The 17,321-nt window shown below is 42.5% G+C and overlaps 1 protein-coding gene across 16 annotated transcripts in view; it reads right to left on the reverse strand.

Annotated features, from left to right (window-relative positions):
- The window catches only part of CADPS2 (calcium dependent secretion activator 2), a 555,767-nt gene that overhangs the window by 345,509 nt on the left and 192,937 nt on the right, over positions 1-17,321 (reverse strand). For 15 of the 16 annotated variants that reach the window (XM_074942327.1, XM_074942330.1, XM_074942337.1 and 12 more), the window contains exon 4: positions 5,172-5,252. The exons of the other annotated variant lie outside the window; for it this stretch is intronic. In XM_074942327.1, the coding sequence (XP_074798428.1) occupies positions 5,172-5,252 (81 nt within the window). The remainder of the gene's footprint in view (positions 1-5,171; positions 5,253-17,321) is intronic. 16 annotated transcript variants of the gene reach the window in all.

Below are 17,321 nucleotides of genomic sequence, written 5' to 3' on the forward strand. Positions count from 1 at the left end.
TGCTGTTGTATTGTTTGTCAATACTGATTCAAATCCATCTGGAGGGCAGATGTGTAACATCTGGCAAGCACAGCAAATGATACGTAGTTCCCTTATATTGATGTGCAGCAGAAGTTCTGCTTCGGACCAGAGACTTGGAGTCCTGATTCTTCCGAAGTGCACCCCCGCCCTCCCAATCCATCTCCGACACGTATGTTACTAGAGACAGCGAAGGTTGGGGCCCAGAGAAGGTCAATCTCACACACAACGCTTGCGGGTCAAGCCACCACCGGAAGGACTCAATAACTGGAGAAGAGAGTGTGACCAACTTGTCTAGACGGTCTCGGTTCAGCCTGTACAATGAGGCTAGCCACGCCTAAAGGGGACGGAGCCGCAACCTGGCATGCTGTACTACATATGTACAAATGGCCATATGGCCGAGCAGCTTCAGGCAATTTTGAACCGTAGTGGTGGGGTATCGCCTGAGTTCCTCTATGATGGCACCCATGGTGAGAAAGCAAGTTTCCGGAAGAAATGCCTGGCTTGACCAGAGTCTAGGAGACCTCCTATGAACTCTATCCTCTGCGTCAGGGCTAGGGTCCATTTCACCGCGTTCAGTATCAGACCAAGCCTGTGGATTGTGGTCCGAACTACGCTCACATGAACCTCCAACTTTGTCCTTGGAGCGGCCTTTGATTGGACAGTCATCTAGGTACAGGAATACTTGGCAGTTGCCGCTTCCACAGGAAAGCTGCCATGACCAACATGCACTTGCTGAACATCCAAGGGGCCGCCGAGAGGCTGAAAGGGAGAACTGTAAATTGATAGTGAGTGTTGTTGACCACAAAGTGGAGGAACCATTTGTGGGATGGGACTATGGACATGTGGAAGTACATGTCCTTCAAGTCAAGGGCGGCATAGCAGTCCCCCGGATCCAGGGAGAGGATAATGGAAACCAGGGAGACCGTGCGGAACTTTAAACTTCTTCATCAACCTGTTGAGGTTTCGCACATCTAAAATAGGTTGAGCCGACCCTTGGCCTTGGGGATTAGGAAATACCAGGAATAGAACCCTCTGCCCCTGAACTCCAGAGGGACCTCCTCTACTACCTCGAGTTGTAGGAGTGTTTGCACCTTCTGCATGAGAAGTTGTTCGTGAGAAGGGTCCCTGAAGAGGGATGGGGAAGGAGTGAACAGAATTGGAGGGAATATCCCAATTCTACCATGCTCAAGACCCATTGGTCTGAGGTGATTTGTGCCCAGGCATGGTGGAAATGGGATAGATGATTCACAAAGGGAGGGGAAGGATCCAGGATCTGCACTGGTGCGTTGCCCCCCATGTCCACCTTCCAAGTTTGACTTGCAGGTTGAGGACTGCTTCGCTGAACCCAGGCCCTGGTTCAAGGACGACTGAAAGGATCTCCGTCTATTACTCCTGCCCTGCTTCTTGCTATAGTTCTATGTAGGTGGGGCAGGGTAGAAGCAAGGAGTAAAATGCGGCTTAAAATGCTTCCTCTGTTGGGAGGGCTGGCATATGAAGCCCCAGGGACTTTAGTATTGCCCGTGAGTCTTTCAGGCTATGGAGCTTAGAGTCTGTTTGCTCCGAGAAAAGCCCTAAACAGTCAAAAGGAAAGTCCTGGATTGTCTGATGGACTTTGTGCGGGAGTCCCGACACCTGAAGCCATGAGCTCCTTCTCATGGCTATGACTGAGAGGTGGTTCCAAAGAGGATGGTTCTAGACTATTCTCAGTGGTAGAAGATGACAGGACAAGGAGTAATGGTCTCAAGTTGCAGTGGGGGAGGTTTAGGTTGGATATTAGGAAAAACTTTTTCACTAGGAGGGTGGTGAAACACTGGAATGCGTTACCTAAGGAGGTGGTAGAATCTCCTTCCTTAGAAGTTTTTAAGGTCAGGCTTGACAAAGCCCTGGCTGGGATGATTTAATTGGGGATTGGTCCTGCTTTGAGCAGGGGGTTGGACTAGATGACCTCCTGAGGTCCCTTCCAACCCTGATATTCTATGATTCTATGACTGTCGACAAAGTATGAGCTGCTGAGTCCACCGAATCTAGGGAGGCCTGTAAGGAGGTCCTCACGATGACCTTGCCTTCCTCAAGAACAGCAGCAAACTCCTAGTGGGAGTCCACCGGAACTAGCTCCTTGAATTTGGACAACATAGTCCAAGAGTTAAAACTGTAGCAGTTTAGGACTGCCTGCTGGTTGGGATTGTGAAGCTGGACCCCCCACCTCCATCCGGTAGAATATACTTTCCTACCGAAGAGATCCAGCTTCTTCACCTCCGTGGACTTAGGAGTGGGTCCCGACTATCCTTGCCTTTCCTCTTCGTTGGCAACCTCCACCACAAGAGTGCCCAGCTGAGGGTGAATGCACAGGCACTCATACCCTTTTGAAGGCACAAAATACTTCCTCTCCACCCCTTTTGTCTGTGTGGGGAGGGGAGGTGCGCTTTTGCCACAATGCTTTAGTAGTGTTCTGGATGGTCTTAATGAGGGGAAAAGCCATCCCAGAATGTCACCCATGGGGTCGGTCTCCTCCGACACCTCCTCTTCCTGCATTCTCAAATTTTGAGACACCCTTCTGAGCAACTCCTGGTGGGCTCTGTTGTTCATGGTCGAAAGCATGGTGGATGTGCCCACCAATGCTTCATCAGGGGAGGATAAGGAAGATGCCCGCAGAGGCACCAGGTCTTCCTGACCCTCCAGCTTGAGGAGATCCCACTGCACTGACACATCCGGGTACTGGCCCCGGTGCCAGTCCTGCTGTGGTCTCAGTGCAGGCCTGCGTGCCCATCTCTTGGCCTCACGGAGGTTCATGGGCTACAGATGATGATGATGGAGGGGCCCATGCTCCAACAACACTGATGAGGATATGGACTCCAGCTCTTGGGCTTGGTGGTAGGCCCACGGGGTCCAGAAGGGACACTGAGCAGGCACCTGCCCCTGTGGTGGCCACAGCTTCATAGTCAATGGTTGCCCTTCCTCTTGTCTGGAGCAGTGCCAGCATCGCCTAGCCGCGTACAACTCCTCCTCCGAGTCAGATGAGGACTCCGACCTCAGTGACCAAGGTGTTGCAGAGCGAGATGGTGCTGGGGAACGGTGCCAATGTGAGGGCAAGGAGTGCTGCATCATTGCCAGCTTTCCCTAAGAAGGCACAGTGCCTCTTTGTGGTGCCTGTGGGGGGACTCTACCGTCATCGCTATGAGGTCCCTACATGCCTCAAAGGTGTCTGGCGTGGAGGGAAGGTCTAACTCCTCCACCCGACAACCCCACCCCAGGGATTCCATGAGAAACGGACTCGATGGACCTCCCTGTGAAGCCAGAGTTGACGGTGCTGATTGATTCGGAGCCGGAACAGGGTGACCCGGTGCAGGATGCATCCCGCTGTTGCCTCCTTGCTCTACTACTCTAGTGGGTGAGCAACCTCTGTCAGTCTTTTTCTTGTGTGGCACTGGCAAATGGGAGCGGTGCCTGGCACTTGCACTGGAGGAGGTCTTCTGCGCTGGGGAATGGTGGCGCTTAGGGTCCCTGGAGCCCGAGTCCTTTCACGGCATCACAGCCTCTCTTACTGAGGCCGGTGCACTCCGCACCGAAGTGCTGGGCTTGGGGTCGAATACCACCTGTGAAGGCTGGGGACGAAGGGCTGGCTCCACGAGGAGCAATTTCACCCTAAAATCCCTCTCCTTCTTAGTCCGTGGGCGGAACCTTCTGCAGATTTTGCACTTCTCAGTCTGTTGGGCTTCCCCAAACACTTTAAGCAGCAGTCATGTGGGTCTCCCTTTGGCATAGGCTTCAGACAGGACCCGCACGGTTTGAACCCTTGAGACCGAAGCATGCCCTGGTCCCCAGAAGGGAAAGGTGGTGGGGGAAAGCCCTAACTGAAACTTAGCTAACTATAAACTACTGGAACTAATACTAAGTTTTAACTATTTTCAGGTACAACAAGAAAAAGTCCGGTAGTGGATCGCTTGCAAGAGAATAGAGCGGCTCCACAACCGTCACTGGCGTTAAGAAGGAACTGAGGAGGCTGTGGTTAGGCAGGAACCTATATACACTGCCATGAAGGCACGACTCCAGGGGGTCCAGAGCCGACCTGACAGGTACCGCTAGGGGGGAAACCTTCCGACGACCGTGCGTGCGGCGTGCACACACCTATTTGGAATTGACATGAGGAAGCACCTGAAGAAGAGGAGAAGGGTTTTTAAATACACACATGGAGCAAACCATATATATGATTGGGATATGCATTAGCGCTACACTAGCAAGGGGCTGGGGAGCCACCAGAGTACAGAACTAGTACAGAAGTTCCTTATTTATGGCCCAGTGCCTCCCAGGGAATACTAGGTTTGGGAGAGGCTCATTTGGCTCTTTCTGCAATTGGGAAATCCTGCCCCCAACCATGGAGTGATGTGGCCTATGGTACAAAGTTAGGGATGTTCTCTCCTAATGAATAATGCCAGAGATTTACTCCCCATTATCTTCCGCTCACAGTTTTTAACATGGGAGGACATGATCTGGGCCATAGTAATTATATGGCCTTGTCTACATAATCATTTAGTTCACAGCAAGCTGACATGTGAATTTACCCTGCACTAGCTTGCCATTCACTAATTGTCCGTATGGACACTGCTGATGTGCATTAACAGGTCAGTGGTACACTCTGGTCTGGTTTAAAATAGATCCAATTTTCTAAAACATTTATAAAAAATATTCTCTTTAATCTATCCATTACCATTTATGATGGCCTGCACAACTCTCTGATGGCTTTGCTACTCGTAATGCCAAAATCCATCCCAAACTCATGCTGATACAAGTTTTATACCATACCATATTCACGTGTGTATGAATTACACACACTCTTTCTTTTCTCTCCCATTGAGTTCGCGGACAATGGCAGAATCAGATCACACTATATATGACTTATCAAGGTCTCTCCCTCTCTCTCTCTCTCTATGTGTATATATATAAAAAAGGAGAGGCAGACAGACAGACAAATGCACTAGACTGGAACTAGTCTGTTCTTCCAAACGGCTGCACAGCACAACTGACCTAATTTGCTTAATTTTTCTTTTAAAAGGATCAATGGTTATAATATTCAGGAGGGTATATGGCGTGTACACATGCACTCACACACACCATTTAAAATTGCAGTCATGAAAGTGACAATCATAATTTACCTTTGTCATTTGTTCTGCCATTTGTAGACGTCCATCTAGTTCGCGTCGGATCTGAGCTGCTTGTTCATCTGCATTATCCAGCTTCAGTACAGAGCACACAAAATGCAAAAATTAATCATGTGGGACAAGCTATGGTAATTGGCTGTTTTAATTATAATAAAAATCATATATTTCAAAATAAGGGAATAACAGAAAAGCTTCAAATAGTTTCTGTTTACAGTAAAATGCTACACAAACATTAAAGGTCTGACTTTCATCAGAAATGTAAGGCAATTTCAATTTGTCAGTGAATTGTGACAAAACATCATCATTAGAGAGACAAGGTGGATGAGGTAATATTATTTATATTTTATTTAATATAATATTTTATTGGACCAACTTCTGTTGGTGAGAGAGCTCTTCTTCAGCTCTGTGTAAGCTCAAAAGATAAAAGATATTACCTCACCTACCTTGTCTCTCTAATATCCTGGAACCAACAAACACTGAATGTATCAGGACAAGTACAAATGCAAATCATCATGGAGGCATTAGCCACTAGAGCTCTGACATACAAAGAGATTTATATAGATTAGTTGCGATCAAAAATTCCCAATATTGTCCTCATTATTAGGACGTTATAACTTCCAAAAGTGCTTCATGGGAGATGGAATGCAGGATTGTCAAAGGACTTACAGTATACATTTTAGATAGATACAGTAAGTGAGAGAGACAAAAAACAGGGAAGGCAAGGAAGGACTAAGATTACATAAATAGAACCATCCATGCCATTTTAAAATCACATGAACCATTTTAACAGCTGGTTTTTATTATGGGAATGAGTGGAGGGAGTAGAGCCCTGTCTGTGATGTGCTCATGGCAGCCTAAACCATGGAGGAGACAAGTAGCCACATTTTACATCAGCGGGAGTATTTCTGTTGTTTTCACATTCAGTTTTAGATACAGTGACAGCTTCCTGGCTAGTTCTTCAAAGCATCTCCCTGGCCAACCAGGATCATTTTCATTTTGGCAGGGCTGAGTTTGAGCCAGCTGCTCTTCATTCAAAAAGCTGATCTCTTGTAAGCATTGTGGCATCTTATCATGGCAGTGATTGCATCAGAGGAGAATGAGAGATGCAGACAGGTGTCATCAACATATATAGAGAGCAAGACTCATGATATCTTACTGTCTCGCCAAATGGTGTTATAATAGCCAGTTTGAAGATTAGGTCCAAAGTCTTAAAACAATCAATGGATCAGGTCCAAGCTACATTAGAGACCACATCTCCATCTATGAACTGCCAAGACCATTGTGCTCCTTGGACAATGCAGATTACAAAGCCCAGCACAAAGTATGTACGATCTGGGGACAAAACATTCTTTAGTTGCTCCTTGCTTTCTCGCTACCTGCTCCTCTCTACTACATGCTGTTATGTCCCCCTGGACATTCTCAAGAAACCACCTAGTTTTATTCACATGCTCATCAACAAATCCTTTATGCCAGTCAATTATTTTTGCCAATTGCTTGTCTCTCTCCAGCCTAAGCTTTTCACTCCATTTTCTTCAATATATTTTCCTCTCTCTCCCGTCTCTTAAAAGAGCAAAGGTATTTTTATTATTATTATAGACAGGGCTGATAGCACTGATTATTAAGGTTACCCAACACTTCCCATTATTAGACCCTCTTTTCAGTTGCTTATAACTTCGCCAAAGTTGAACAATTTGGGGTGACATTTTCTATGCCAGCTGTCTGCCTCAGACTGAATTTTTTTCCAAAAATTTCAGCCCAAACAGTTCAGTCACTGCCAAGAAAGAAGTTAAGGAAGAATATATTGTTTGCCCGTGTTAATTTTTTTTTAATGATCTTTTCCTTGAACAGCTCTATTGCTCTATGCTTTGGAGCAGGGAGGTCTTTTGCTGTCCATGTGATAATCCACCCACATTAAGCCAAGTTATAAACCTTTGAAATATAATCTCAGTTCACACATGATCATTTTTAGTAGCTAAACTCCCTAAGATTGTCTTTACTGGGCATGTGCCAACCTGGGGCTGACCAGCACTTTCCCTGCAATTGCAGCTTTGGGCTGATGAGGGTCATGCAAGGTCCAGGTCCCTGAACAAAGAACAGGGAGGCTCTTCTGCACTCTGTGACTTGCTGCTGGACCCAAGCTGAGTGGAGAAGAAAGCTGCCTGATTCAAATGCAGAGGGGACAAGAGTCACACCTGCAAAGGAGGGGTGGGGTAAGTGGATTGGAACAAGGAACCTATCAAGGGAGAGGGAACCTGGGACTGGGAAGTGGAGTGCAGGGAATACTGAGACTTGCTTTGCAGGACACTGGGACTGGGAGCAAGGAGGAGACTCGGGCTGATTGGGCAGGAGACTAGTTAGGAGAAACAATAACTGGCTACTGCAGGTTTTACTTGGACCTTCCTCTGAAGCATTTAGTACTAACTAATGTCAGTGACAGGATACCAGACTAGATGGATGGCTATCCTGATCCAGTATGGCAATGTCTATGTTTCTGCATCTTCAGCTCCATAGATAGCATTACTATTGAAATGACATCCTCCAATAACTGGGAATTCTGCCTAAGTGGCAAATAAGACCACCTACTTATGGAGGTCATTCAGATTAAGCAGATGCTGCTGTAATAGCCCTTACTTAGGCAAAACTGGCTTCAGTGTGAGTTTATCTGAGTAAGAACCACAGGTCAGATCAATAGCATAACATCTTGATCAGTTTACTACCTATTTGTTTATGTACATAAACAATACAGAAAGGGAACATAGGTCTACTGAATGAGCACCCATGTTTTTAGAGGTTGAAATCCAAGGACAGCATGATTTGCAGTTCTGATTGTAAATATCCTTTGTTTACTGTTCTATTACCTAAAGGACCCTAACATATGTTCATGCATTTTGACACAAAAGGGAAATGGCACTATGTGAAAAATATGGCTAAAAGTACAAGAACAACTTAAAGCGGAAGAGGTAATGCACTAAATTCCATGATGTTCATTTGAGTTCCTATACACACACAGTATGTCAAATATCATTCATAGAAGAAATTAAAACATTTTAATTATATACAAATGGGAATATTGACCTGACAAAAATAATAGTTCTTCACATCCATAATTATTAAAGTTCGCTCTTCCCCCTGAGCATTTCATTAATGTTAAATTAGTTTCTTGTAACTTTTTTAATTCCATCTTAATGTGAAATAACAAATGTGCAGCTTTAAATGTATTCTAAATTAATGACTGAATTCAAAGTATTTTAAACACATCTGCAGTTTTGGGGTCCATTTTCATTTCTGTCACATCAATCAAAAAGCACTATTACTTGCTTCTATGTTCTTTGAATGGCTGGCAGCTCCTGGGCCACATAATATTCCCCAGTAACCATTTCTTCCCATGCTGACTAGTCGGGATCCCACTATATCGGGTGGCCGCTGAGAGGTGCCTACCTGAGGTATCCAACGGTTCCCACTATGGCATTTCAGTCTGATAGCCCAAGGGGAAAAATTAGAGACATATGGTGACTGAGGTAGTATCTTTTATTGTATCAACTTCTTTTGGAGAGAGAGACAAGCTTTCGAGCCACACAGAGCTCAAGACGGCATTAAGAAGAGCTGTGTGTGGCTCGAAAGCTTGTCTCTCTCACCAACAGAAACTGATCCACTAAAAGATATTATCTCACCCACCTTGTCTCTCTAATATCCTGGGACCGTCACGGCTACAACATCATTGCATACAACCATGGAAAAGTTGTCAGCCTCTGTGGTGCAATAAAGGTCACAGTTTGGCAGGTCATGTGTTCCGTTTTAAGCTGGACAGTTCTGTTTCCTCAAGGTTTGTCCCCTGTCCAGTATGAATGTAAAACTGGACATGGTTTTGTCGAGCATCACACTGCATCGGATGGAGGACACCATATTGAAGACAGCACCACTCAGTCCCCACCAGCATGACCTCATGCAAGGTCATGATGGTGGGGGCAGGATCACGCAGGGAGGAGTGGTGTAACATCGCTCCCGTAAGTCCGGAATGTCTGGTATTCTGCGCATGTGCTCAATGGACGTCCTAGTCACAGCAGAATAGTTTAGAAGCCTTCTTATGATGTTAGAGGGGGAAAAGGTTGATTCCTCCATTCTACCCGCAACAAATCCAGCACTGCTCCTGGGAATGAGAGGGTAAGGAAAAAGCCCAGGGTCAGATTCATGGTTGTCCTGTGAGTATGTGGCATTAGGAAACATGGTAGGCATGGAATATGTAGATACAGGTTTTCCATACTGTCCCCTTTCCTAGTCACCAAAGATAGGAGTACCCAGAAAAAGACACCTGTTCCCGGCAACACTAGGTCTGTGAGGCCCTGATTCTGCCAAGATTTATGCATGTGCTTAACTTTACACACACCAAGCAGTCCCATTGACTTCAACTGTAAAGTTAAGCACGTTCATAACTCTTTGCAGTGTCACAGCCTAAGAGCAGTAAACTACTAATGTTGTGCGTTGACCCCAGAAAAGACTGTCAATCTTCCTAGAATTTCTGAAGCTTAGGAGCCAGGAGTACTTAGCAGCTAAGTATGTACTGTAGAAGGATCAGCAACTCTCAAATAAGCCAGAAAACACAAAAGGCCAACGCCTAATCAAGAGCACTTCTGGAGGAGGCATCAGTAAAAGCTCATCTCTGGGGACATAAAATCCTAACAGAGTATTGGTTTCACCCTTAAATTATTTGCACATGCAAAACAAGCAGAATAAAGGTTAATTTAAAGGCCAGTCTGTGTAGTTTTCCCAAATACTTCAACTGGTTTCTATTAAACTCTTTTTTAAAAACTCTTATCAGTCTTTTGTTTCAGATAGATGGGAGTGTTACAGTGGGAAAAAATCACTCTTCAATGTCTTATCAGACAATTCCTTCTCATTTAACCCCAAATTAATATGTAAAGTACATAATTCTTAATTTTATTTATCAAAATAGGAGTCTAGTTCTTCAAAGGTGTTAACAGTGGGGTTGTTGGGCTTTGTTTGTTTGTTTGAGGGGTTGTTGTTTTTGTTTTTGCCTTCTTACAGATTAAATTCTGGATTAAAATTATGGTAAGATTTACAATTTTCAGATGCATAAAATGATCCCCAAATTAATATTTTGCTTTAATATTTTATTTCTTTTTCTAAGAATTTACTTATTTCAATGCTGCTATGGAGCCTGAGTGCTCATTCCGACAAAGAAATTAGGCACATGTGTCAGTGCTTTGTGGGAATGGGGATGCAGTGCTCAGCATCAGGGATCAAGCCCTAAAACCTTTACATTCTGACTTGAATTTGAAATCTTTGCACTATTATAGATTTTTACACTTAATAATGGACCTCATCCTGGAAGGTGCAGAGATCCTCCTGCAAGTTTCTAAAGGCCCTGCACTCTCATGGTCTCCATCACAAGTTTCAGGGGTACGACACCTCGTAGAAGGAGCTTTGCACTTTGCAGGATCAGTATCTCCTATAGTAGCAATATATTGTTCCAATAGCACTGCATCCTAATGGCCTAGGCCCAAATCCTCAAAGGTGACATCAGTGAAAATTAGGCCCTGATCCCTGAGGATCTAGGTCCTGATCCTGCAAGCTCTACACACAGAATTCCCATTATTTCAAAAAGGGAATTCTGTGTACATAATCAGTTCTTAATTCTTCCTTTTCCCGTGCCACCCAATCAACCCCCTCTCCCAACCAACCTACACAAAGTGCAGAAAATATGCTGGATTTGGCAAATAAAAACATTGTGCAACTGGTAGTATTGAAACAAACACAAGAGGATGAGGAAAGATCTTTCACACATACAGACAATCTCCAAACTTTGCAAAAAAAAAATAACCAGGATCTTTTCCTTAAAATTATATATCTTCTGGATGAAGAATAAAATATACATCATTTACAGGAAATCCTAGGTCAAAAGACAACTTCAGGGCCCTCTGAAGGATGCTCTAAAGTAAACTATAGTACTTTCACTTCAATCTGTCTGCAGCTAAAAAATAAAAAGTGTATTATAAAAGGTGACCTGCAAAGCTTTTATGAAATATTCTAACATGTTAGCATGTACATTTTAAGTCCTAATAACTTTTAAAACTTTTCTTTTGTCTAATGCTTAAAAATAAATATCACTATTATCCATCAAGTCATAAAAAATAAAAATTCTGCCAAGCCTACAACTAATATCAAGCAAGATGCATAGTTTAAATCTTAAATCTCTCACTCATGTTGTCAGGAAGGGGGCTTACAAGCACTATTTTAAAATCATGAAAAGAGGCATTCTGACAAAAATGAATCTATGGGGGAAAAAAAGAAGGTAAAGTGTACCTTCATAGACCATGAATTTCATAAGCTGAAAAAGTGAACAACATTGAAAGTGCTTTGTAGATCACCTTTAAAGAAGGCCAATACTGTAAAGGCATGCTTTTTAAATTATACAAAACAGGCAAGTGATGGGGCGTACAAACCTCACAAATCAGGAGCAAGTTAATGGCCTGTGGGGGGCCAAATCATTCCCTCCCCATGACACCTGAAGCAGGTACCCAACATCCAGGGAGGAGCTAAAATGGGAGAGCCCAGATCATTTGTTGCATGGTGGCATGGAGAGAAGACTTGGAACTCTCAATGTGGGAGAGAAAAGTTGCTGGGGCCAGGAACTGGGAAACAATGCTGCCTACCCAGGACCTCTCTGAGAGAATAGAAGAGTTTGTTTCTTTGTGTTGATTTTGGACTTTCGGTACCCCAAAGAGGTGGGATTGTTACATGACATCACTGGAGGGCTGTCACCTGAACTCAGAAGCTGTTGAAGGACGGGTGGAGCAGCATAAGACAAGATTAGGAGGGAAACAGAGGCAGAGCCACTGGCTCACCACACCACACCACCAGTGGAGTGCGGGAGGGTGTGCAGCCACAGCGAGGTACAATACTGGGACCTGTACAAATACAGAGATAATATTTTCTGCTTTGGAAATTATAGGGATACATTTCTGTTTTGTATATCACAACCACCAAGAGTTCCTCTTCCTTTTTCCTCTATATCATGGGTGACATTTTGTGAGGTGCAGCACAGATTTTGCCAGTCGGGGGCAGGTGGTGCTAAGCTGTCTGTAAGCCACATTTGTGCTCTCCTGATTCTGGGCTGCTCTGGTGGCCAGAGTAGTCTTTAGTGTAATTTGGCAGCCTTTTGGTGCTAAATTACAGCAAGCTGTACCCTGCAGCCTACAGGCAGCAGGGCTATCCAAAACCTCTGCAGTGCTACCTGATGTGGTCCCACCCCCTTTTGTTCCCGACCCATGCCCTTGGCCTGCCACTTGTGCCAGAGATCCTCAGGAGACAGCCAGGGAAATTCTCCTGGGGCCCTTTTATGCCACTCTGGTCTCTTTACCTATATGAAGCAGGGGTGAAAATTTCACACCATATATCCAACACCCTGTTGATGACAAGTATTCATGCAGCTACACAACAAGACTAGTCAACAACTACATGCACTGTACTGACCTGAGTTATATAATCCTTATATTCAACATGTGCCAAAAAGAAATTTCTCAGAAGCTGTGTCTGGAATCTTTAAGCTGACTTACCCCAGAACACTACATTTCAAGCTTCAAAACATGAAATCTTATTTCTTACTCAAAGCATCCCTTAGACCCTCTTAATCCATAGGCCCAAGTTCTGTATGCAACTCTGAATGCTCTTGTACCCTGGCTTAAAAGTATGCATGCAGGAACCTGCCATGGTGAGAATTTCTGGGCCCTGAAAGTATCTTAGAAGTCCTCGACTTGCCTATATTATTCAAGCATATCTCATAAAAATACAATTAAGACCGCAGAAGTCAGCATATTGAATTAATATTAACCTGCAGAAAAATGTTTAAAAAGAAAGAAAATGTCAACCAAAATCCACAAGAACACATTTATTTTACTAATTCTATAATGACAACTCCCATGGCAGGTAAGTGCTTTGGTGAGAGATTAAAACACTAATTAGTGAGCACAAAACTGGGAAAAAAAATTCAGACACTAAAAACAAAAGGCCTTTACACCACGTACTAGATGTAGGCTTGATAGTTTCAATTCCAAAGCCAGAACCACTCTACTGAGAAAGACCTGTACCTATATACTGTTCAAGCTTTGGAAACGAAGAAAATCTCCCAAGTGATCTTAACAGCCATGGCATCGGTGCTCTCTCAAACAATTATGCTCCAATTTACTAAAGGATTTAGAGGCCATCAACATCCTGAATCACACTTCAAAGTAAACAGGACTATTAAGCAGACTCAGACTCAATACAAATATTATTCATGCCAAATTCATTACACAGATAGGTGGCTGCATTCTGCATTAGCAGGATCTTCCAAGTAGATTTCCAGTTTTTCATTTCAGTGGCCAAACCAAACATTTGAAAACTAACAATTCATAAGAAGATTGCCTTGGTGTGAGTTAAAGCCTAGTCTTCCTGTATTTTGCAGTTGAATTTTGTCATCTAGAGCAGTGCTACTCAAAGTAGTGGTCCGCGGACCGGTGCCAGTCCGCAAGCCATTGGCTGCTGGTCTGCGTGCACAGTGGAAAAAAAAAATTGCCGGTCCCCCACATCAGATAGTTTGAGAAGCACTGATCTAGTGACTGGAAGGAATACTACTTTGCTCCATCATACTACTTTGCTACTTACCCTAGCTTTGCACAGGAGAGAATGGCATCAGTTGTTTCAATTTCTCTGTTTGGATTTAAGCAGACCCTGGCATTCCCCTTTAAATGAATAGGCCCCTGAATTTTCACTCATTTATGCAAAAGATCCTTTCTGTCATGTGCTGTCCATGGCACTGCTGTTGCCCCTCAAATCCAACATTTTAGACATAATCATTCCGTTCCATTTTTCTTTTGTTTCCTGAGCTGAATTTAAAATACTTTTTCTGCTGTATGAAGTTCCAGAAAGTCAAGGACTCATAACTCAAACAATTGTTTCCCTCGTCCCAATCTGGTAATCCGAGCAAACAGTTTGTAGAAGAATTCCATATTGGACCACATAACATACCCCAAATCTTTTGGGGGAAGTTGCATTATTTTCCCCAGATTTTATACAAGGTAAAAGTCCAGGCACTGAGTTCTCCATTTACATGGACACATATGCACAGAAAATGTTAATTATGCAATGTGGGATTCACATGAAAAGTGTACACTGTGAACTGGAAATAAATATTTTAAATATATATTCACTCACTGTGGTCTGTTTAGGGATCGAGGGGAGGAAACCAGAGAATCATAAGTGGTCAGATATTGAATTGTAACTCTCCAATGTTTCTTTCAGTTGTATTTTTCAGGGCTATAATTTATTGCTATTATGAAGATCTTTTCAAAACTTGGGAACTAACAGGTTTTGGAAGGAAAAATCCAATAAAAAGAGGAGGTTGGAAAATTAAACCATTACAATGAAGCTTAACATTGAAATCTATTTTCTTTCACACTTAAATGATTTTTCCTCTATCACATGTATTTACTGGCTTGTTTTCACAGGACTGTTCATAAATGTTGGCATACTGGCACACTATCTTTCTGTTCTCTGATGAATGTATTCTTAAATGCAGATCTTCTGCCCATAGATTACTTAGGTCTTGCATCATACAAAAAAAAAGGGTGAATCCAAATCTTGCCCTACTAATACTGGCAATCTATTTTTAAATGTGTGAATAGTTTTAAAAGCTAGTCTGAAACAGCAGGCTCTGAAACAATGGTAAACGCCATACTTCCCAGCATGTATACCTCACACTAATACTATAGGTAAGGCTTTGTTCTACAACCTTAAGTCCAAAAATTAGTGAACACTCTGCCACTGACAAAATTTGTTTTTCATCACAGTCGTCATTTGTCCACATGACTAAACTACTGTGCCATTTGTCACAAAAATGACAGTCTCTGCTCAAGAAAGGCATGGAATTGAAATAGTAGGGGATCAACTCTTCCCATCAGTTGTGTATATACCACTCCCACTGTAGTCAGTGGAAGGTGCATGTATACAACTGATGAGATAACTGACCCCACCAAGTAAGTGTTGCATTCCATTGTCAGACAGATGGCTAGAACTGCATAGCACCTGTCGCCACCTTAAATGAGGCACCAGAGACATCAGTCTCTCACTTTTATAAGCACTTATTTACTCATTTTGAAAAACTATATTGAGAAAGGCTATATTTATATATGGTCAACAAATCAACATCAGCGGTGAATAATTCTGTCACAGGATACTCTCTTTAATAGAATGAGCACGGGATGATTTTGTAAAAGACTCAAAAAGATTTGTCATCTAAAGATCTACAATGCTATTCAACACCTGAAATATCCCCTATCTAGATATACACAATATAGTATTACTGGCTTACCTGAAAGTAGTAAATTAATGAGATACTTGTAATAACCATTCAATAACGTTCTCCCTACAGACACACCTGGTACTATATTTATTTACCTTTATTGCATTTATTAAACAGCTCAAGAGAGGGTCTAAAAGGCAGAAAGCCCAGCAGTAATCAATACAAAGCTGACTTCTGATTTGTTCAGCTGCTACCTTTCTTTTCTTCTTGGTCAGCAAAGAGGATGTGTTTTGTAGATGTATTTGTACATGAGTGAGTGGATGATACCTGAAATACTACACAAGGTTTAAATCTTTAAAAAAGGATTTTCATTATTTTTCTGGGGTTTGGTACATATATTTTTAATGTAACACCTGAAATTCCAGTGCCTGACATTTCTCTTGTCTTTCTAGGTAAAGTTATAATATCAATTAAATATATATAATCTGCTAGTGCTGTAACGGCTGACCAGCTCATTAAATTAATACTCATTTGACATAAAACTAGCAAATTATATAACTACAGGGAATGGCTCAGAAATAATGTGGCAGTATAGGTTTTTCTGTTTTTGTTTTGTTTTGTTTTTCTCATTTTGATATTTTTATTCTATTTTTTCTGGATACCTTCAGTTTGCATATCTGAAGTTAAAACTGGAATAAAAAGGCTATGGTTTGCATCCAAGAAATGACTGGAGTGAGTGAAGAGTTAAGACAAAATGCTTAAACTGAAATGAAGTGATAACTAATGCTGAATATATTGAAGAATAAATAAATTTGCAGCCACAAATGAACCACTGAATACTTAAACCCTAAAAGGAATTAAAAGACCTCTAATGTAATTAAGTGATATAACTTCTTCTGCCCTGGCACCAAGAGGAGATAATTCTAAACTAACTAATCAGAAGAGTTAACCAGAGGGTCACCTTATTATTATTTTTTTAATTTTTAATCTAGAGAAATGAAGGGAGGGGGTTTGAGGGTATAAATAGAAAACATCAAAATGGTAGATGCTTTCTCCTTATTAGCTACCAGATATTGTGACCTCAGGCCAGATTTAGGGGCAGGCAACCCATGTGACCATTGGTGGTGCTGGGCTTGCACAGTGTCAGGCTCACAGTGCTGTTTTTGTTGTTAGCGACAAAAGGTATTTAAAGAAAAATGTTTCATGTATTCTGTATTTGGATTCATTTTTCACTAACCTCCTAAAATGTTCTGGACCTTTGTAGAATCTTCTAGAACCTTCCAGAGTTTCTGAGATCTATATTTTCCTCAAATGTTGTCCTACTATGTGGTCAGCCATGCTCTCATGGATATATAAAGGGTGGGGCATTACCAATCAATTGGCAAGATATAAGAACAAACTGAAGTGAAGTGAGAGCCCAGCTGCGACATTGTGAACCTTGTTTTATTGTGTAATTTGAAAGTGTACTTGTGTTTTAAGACTTGAGGAGTGTAAGTAGTGACTAATAAAGGACATATTTAATGAGACACCAGAGATATCTATCGAACACCTATCTATGCAACAATGTAAAAGAAATACTGTTACTTCTTTTGCCAGGCTTAAAATTGCAAATTAGCAGATTTACCTGAAGATAAGGAATGGAAATGTGAGGAAAATAATGGAGAATCATCCAGTTCTCCTGGTGGCGCAAAGGAGAGTGATAATAAAGAAAAATCTGGTTTACATGAAAAGGAGAGAAATGATAAAGAAGAATCAGCCTCACATTATGACCGAAACAGCAGTGAGAAAAACTGCACACCACAAATCTATACATCAGATCCTGCTTTATGGCCAGTGATCCTAAACTC

Source organism: Natator depressus, chromosome 1 (genome assembly GCF_965152275.1).
Source record: "Natator depressus isolate rNatDep1 chromosome 1, rNatDep2.hap1, whole genome shotgun sequence".
NCBI classification, from domain to species: domain Eukaryota; kingdom Metazoa; phylum Chordata; order Testudines; family Cheloniidae; genus Natator; species Natator depressus.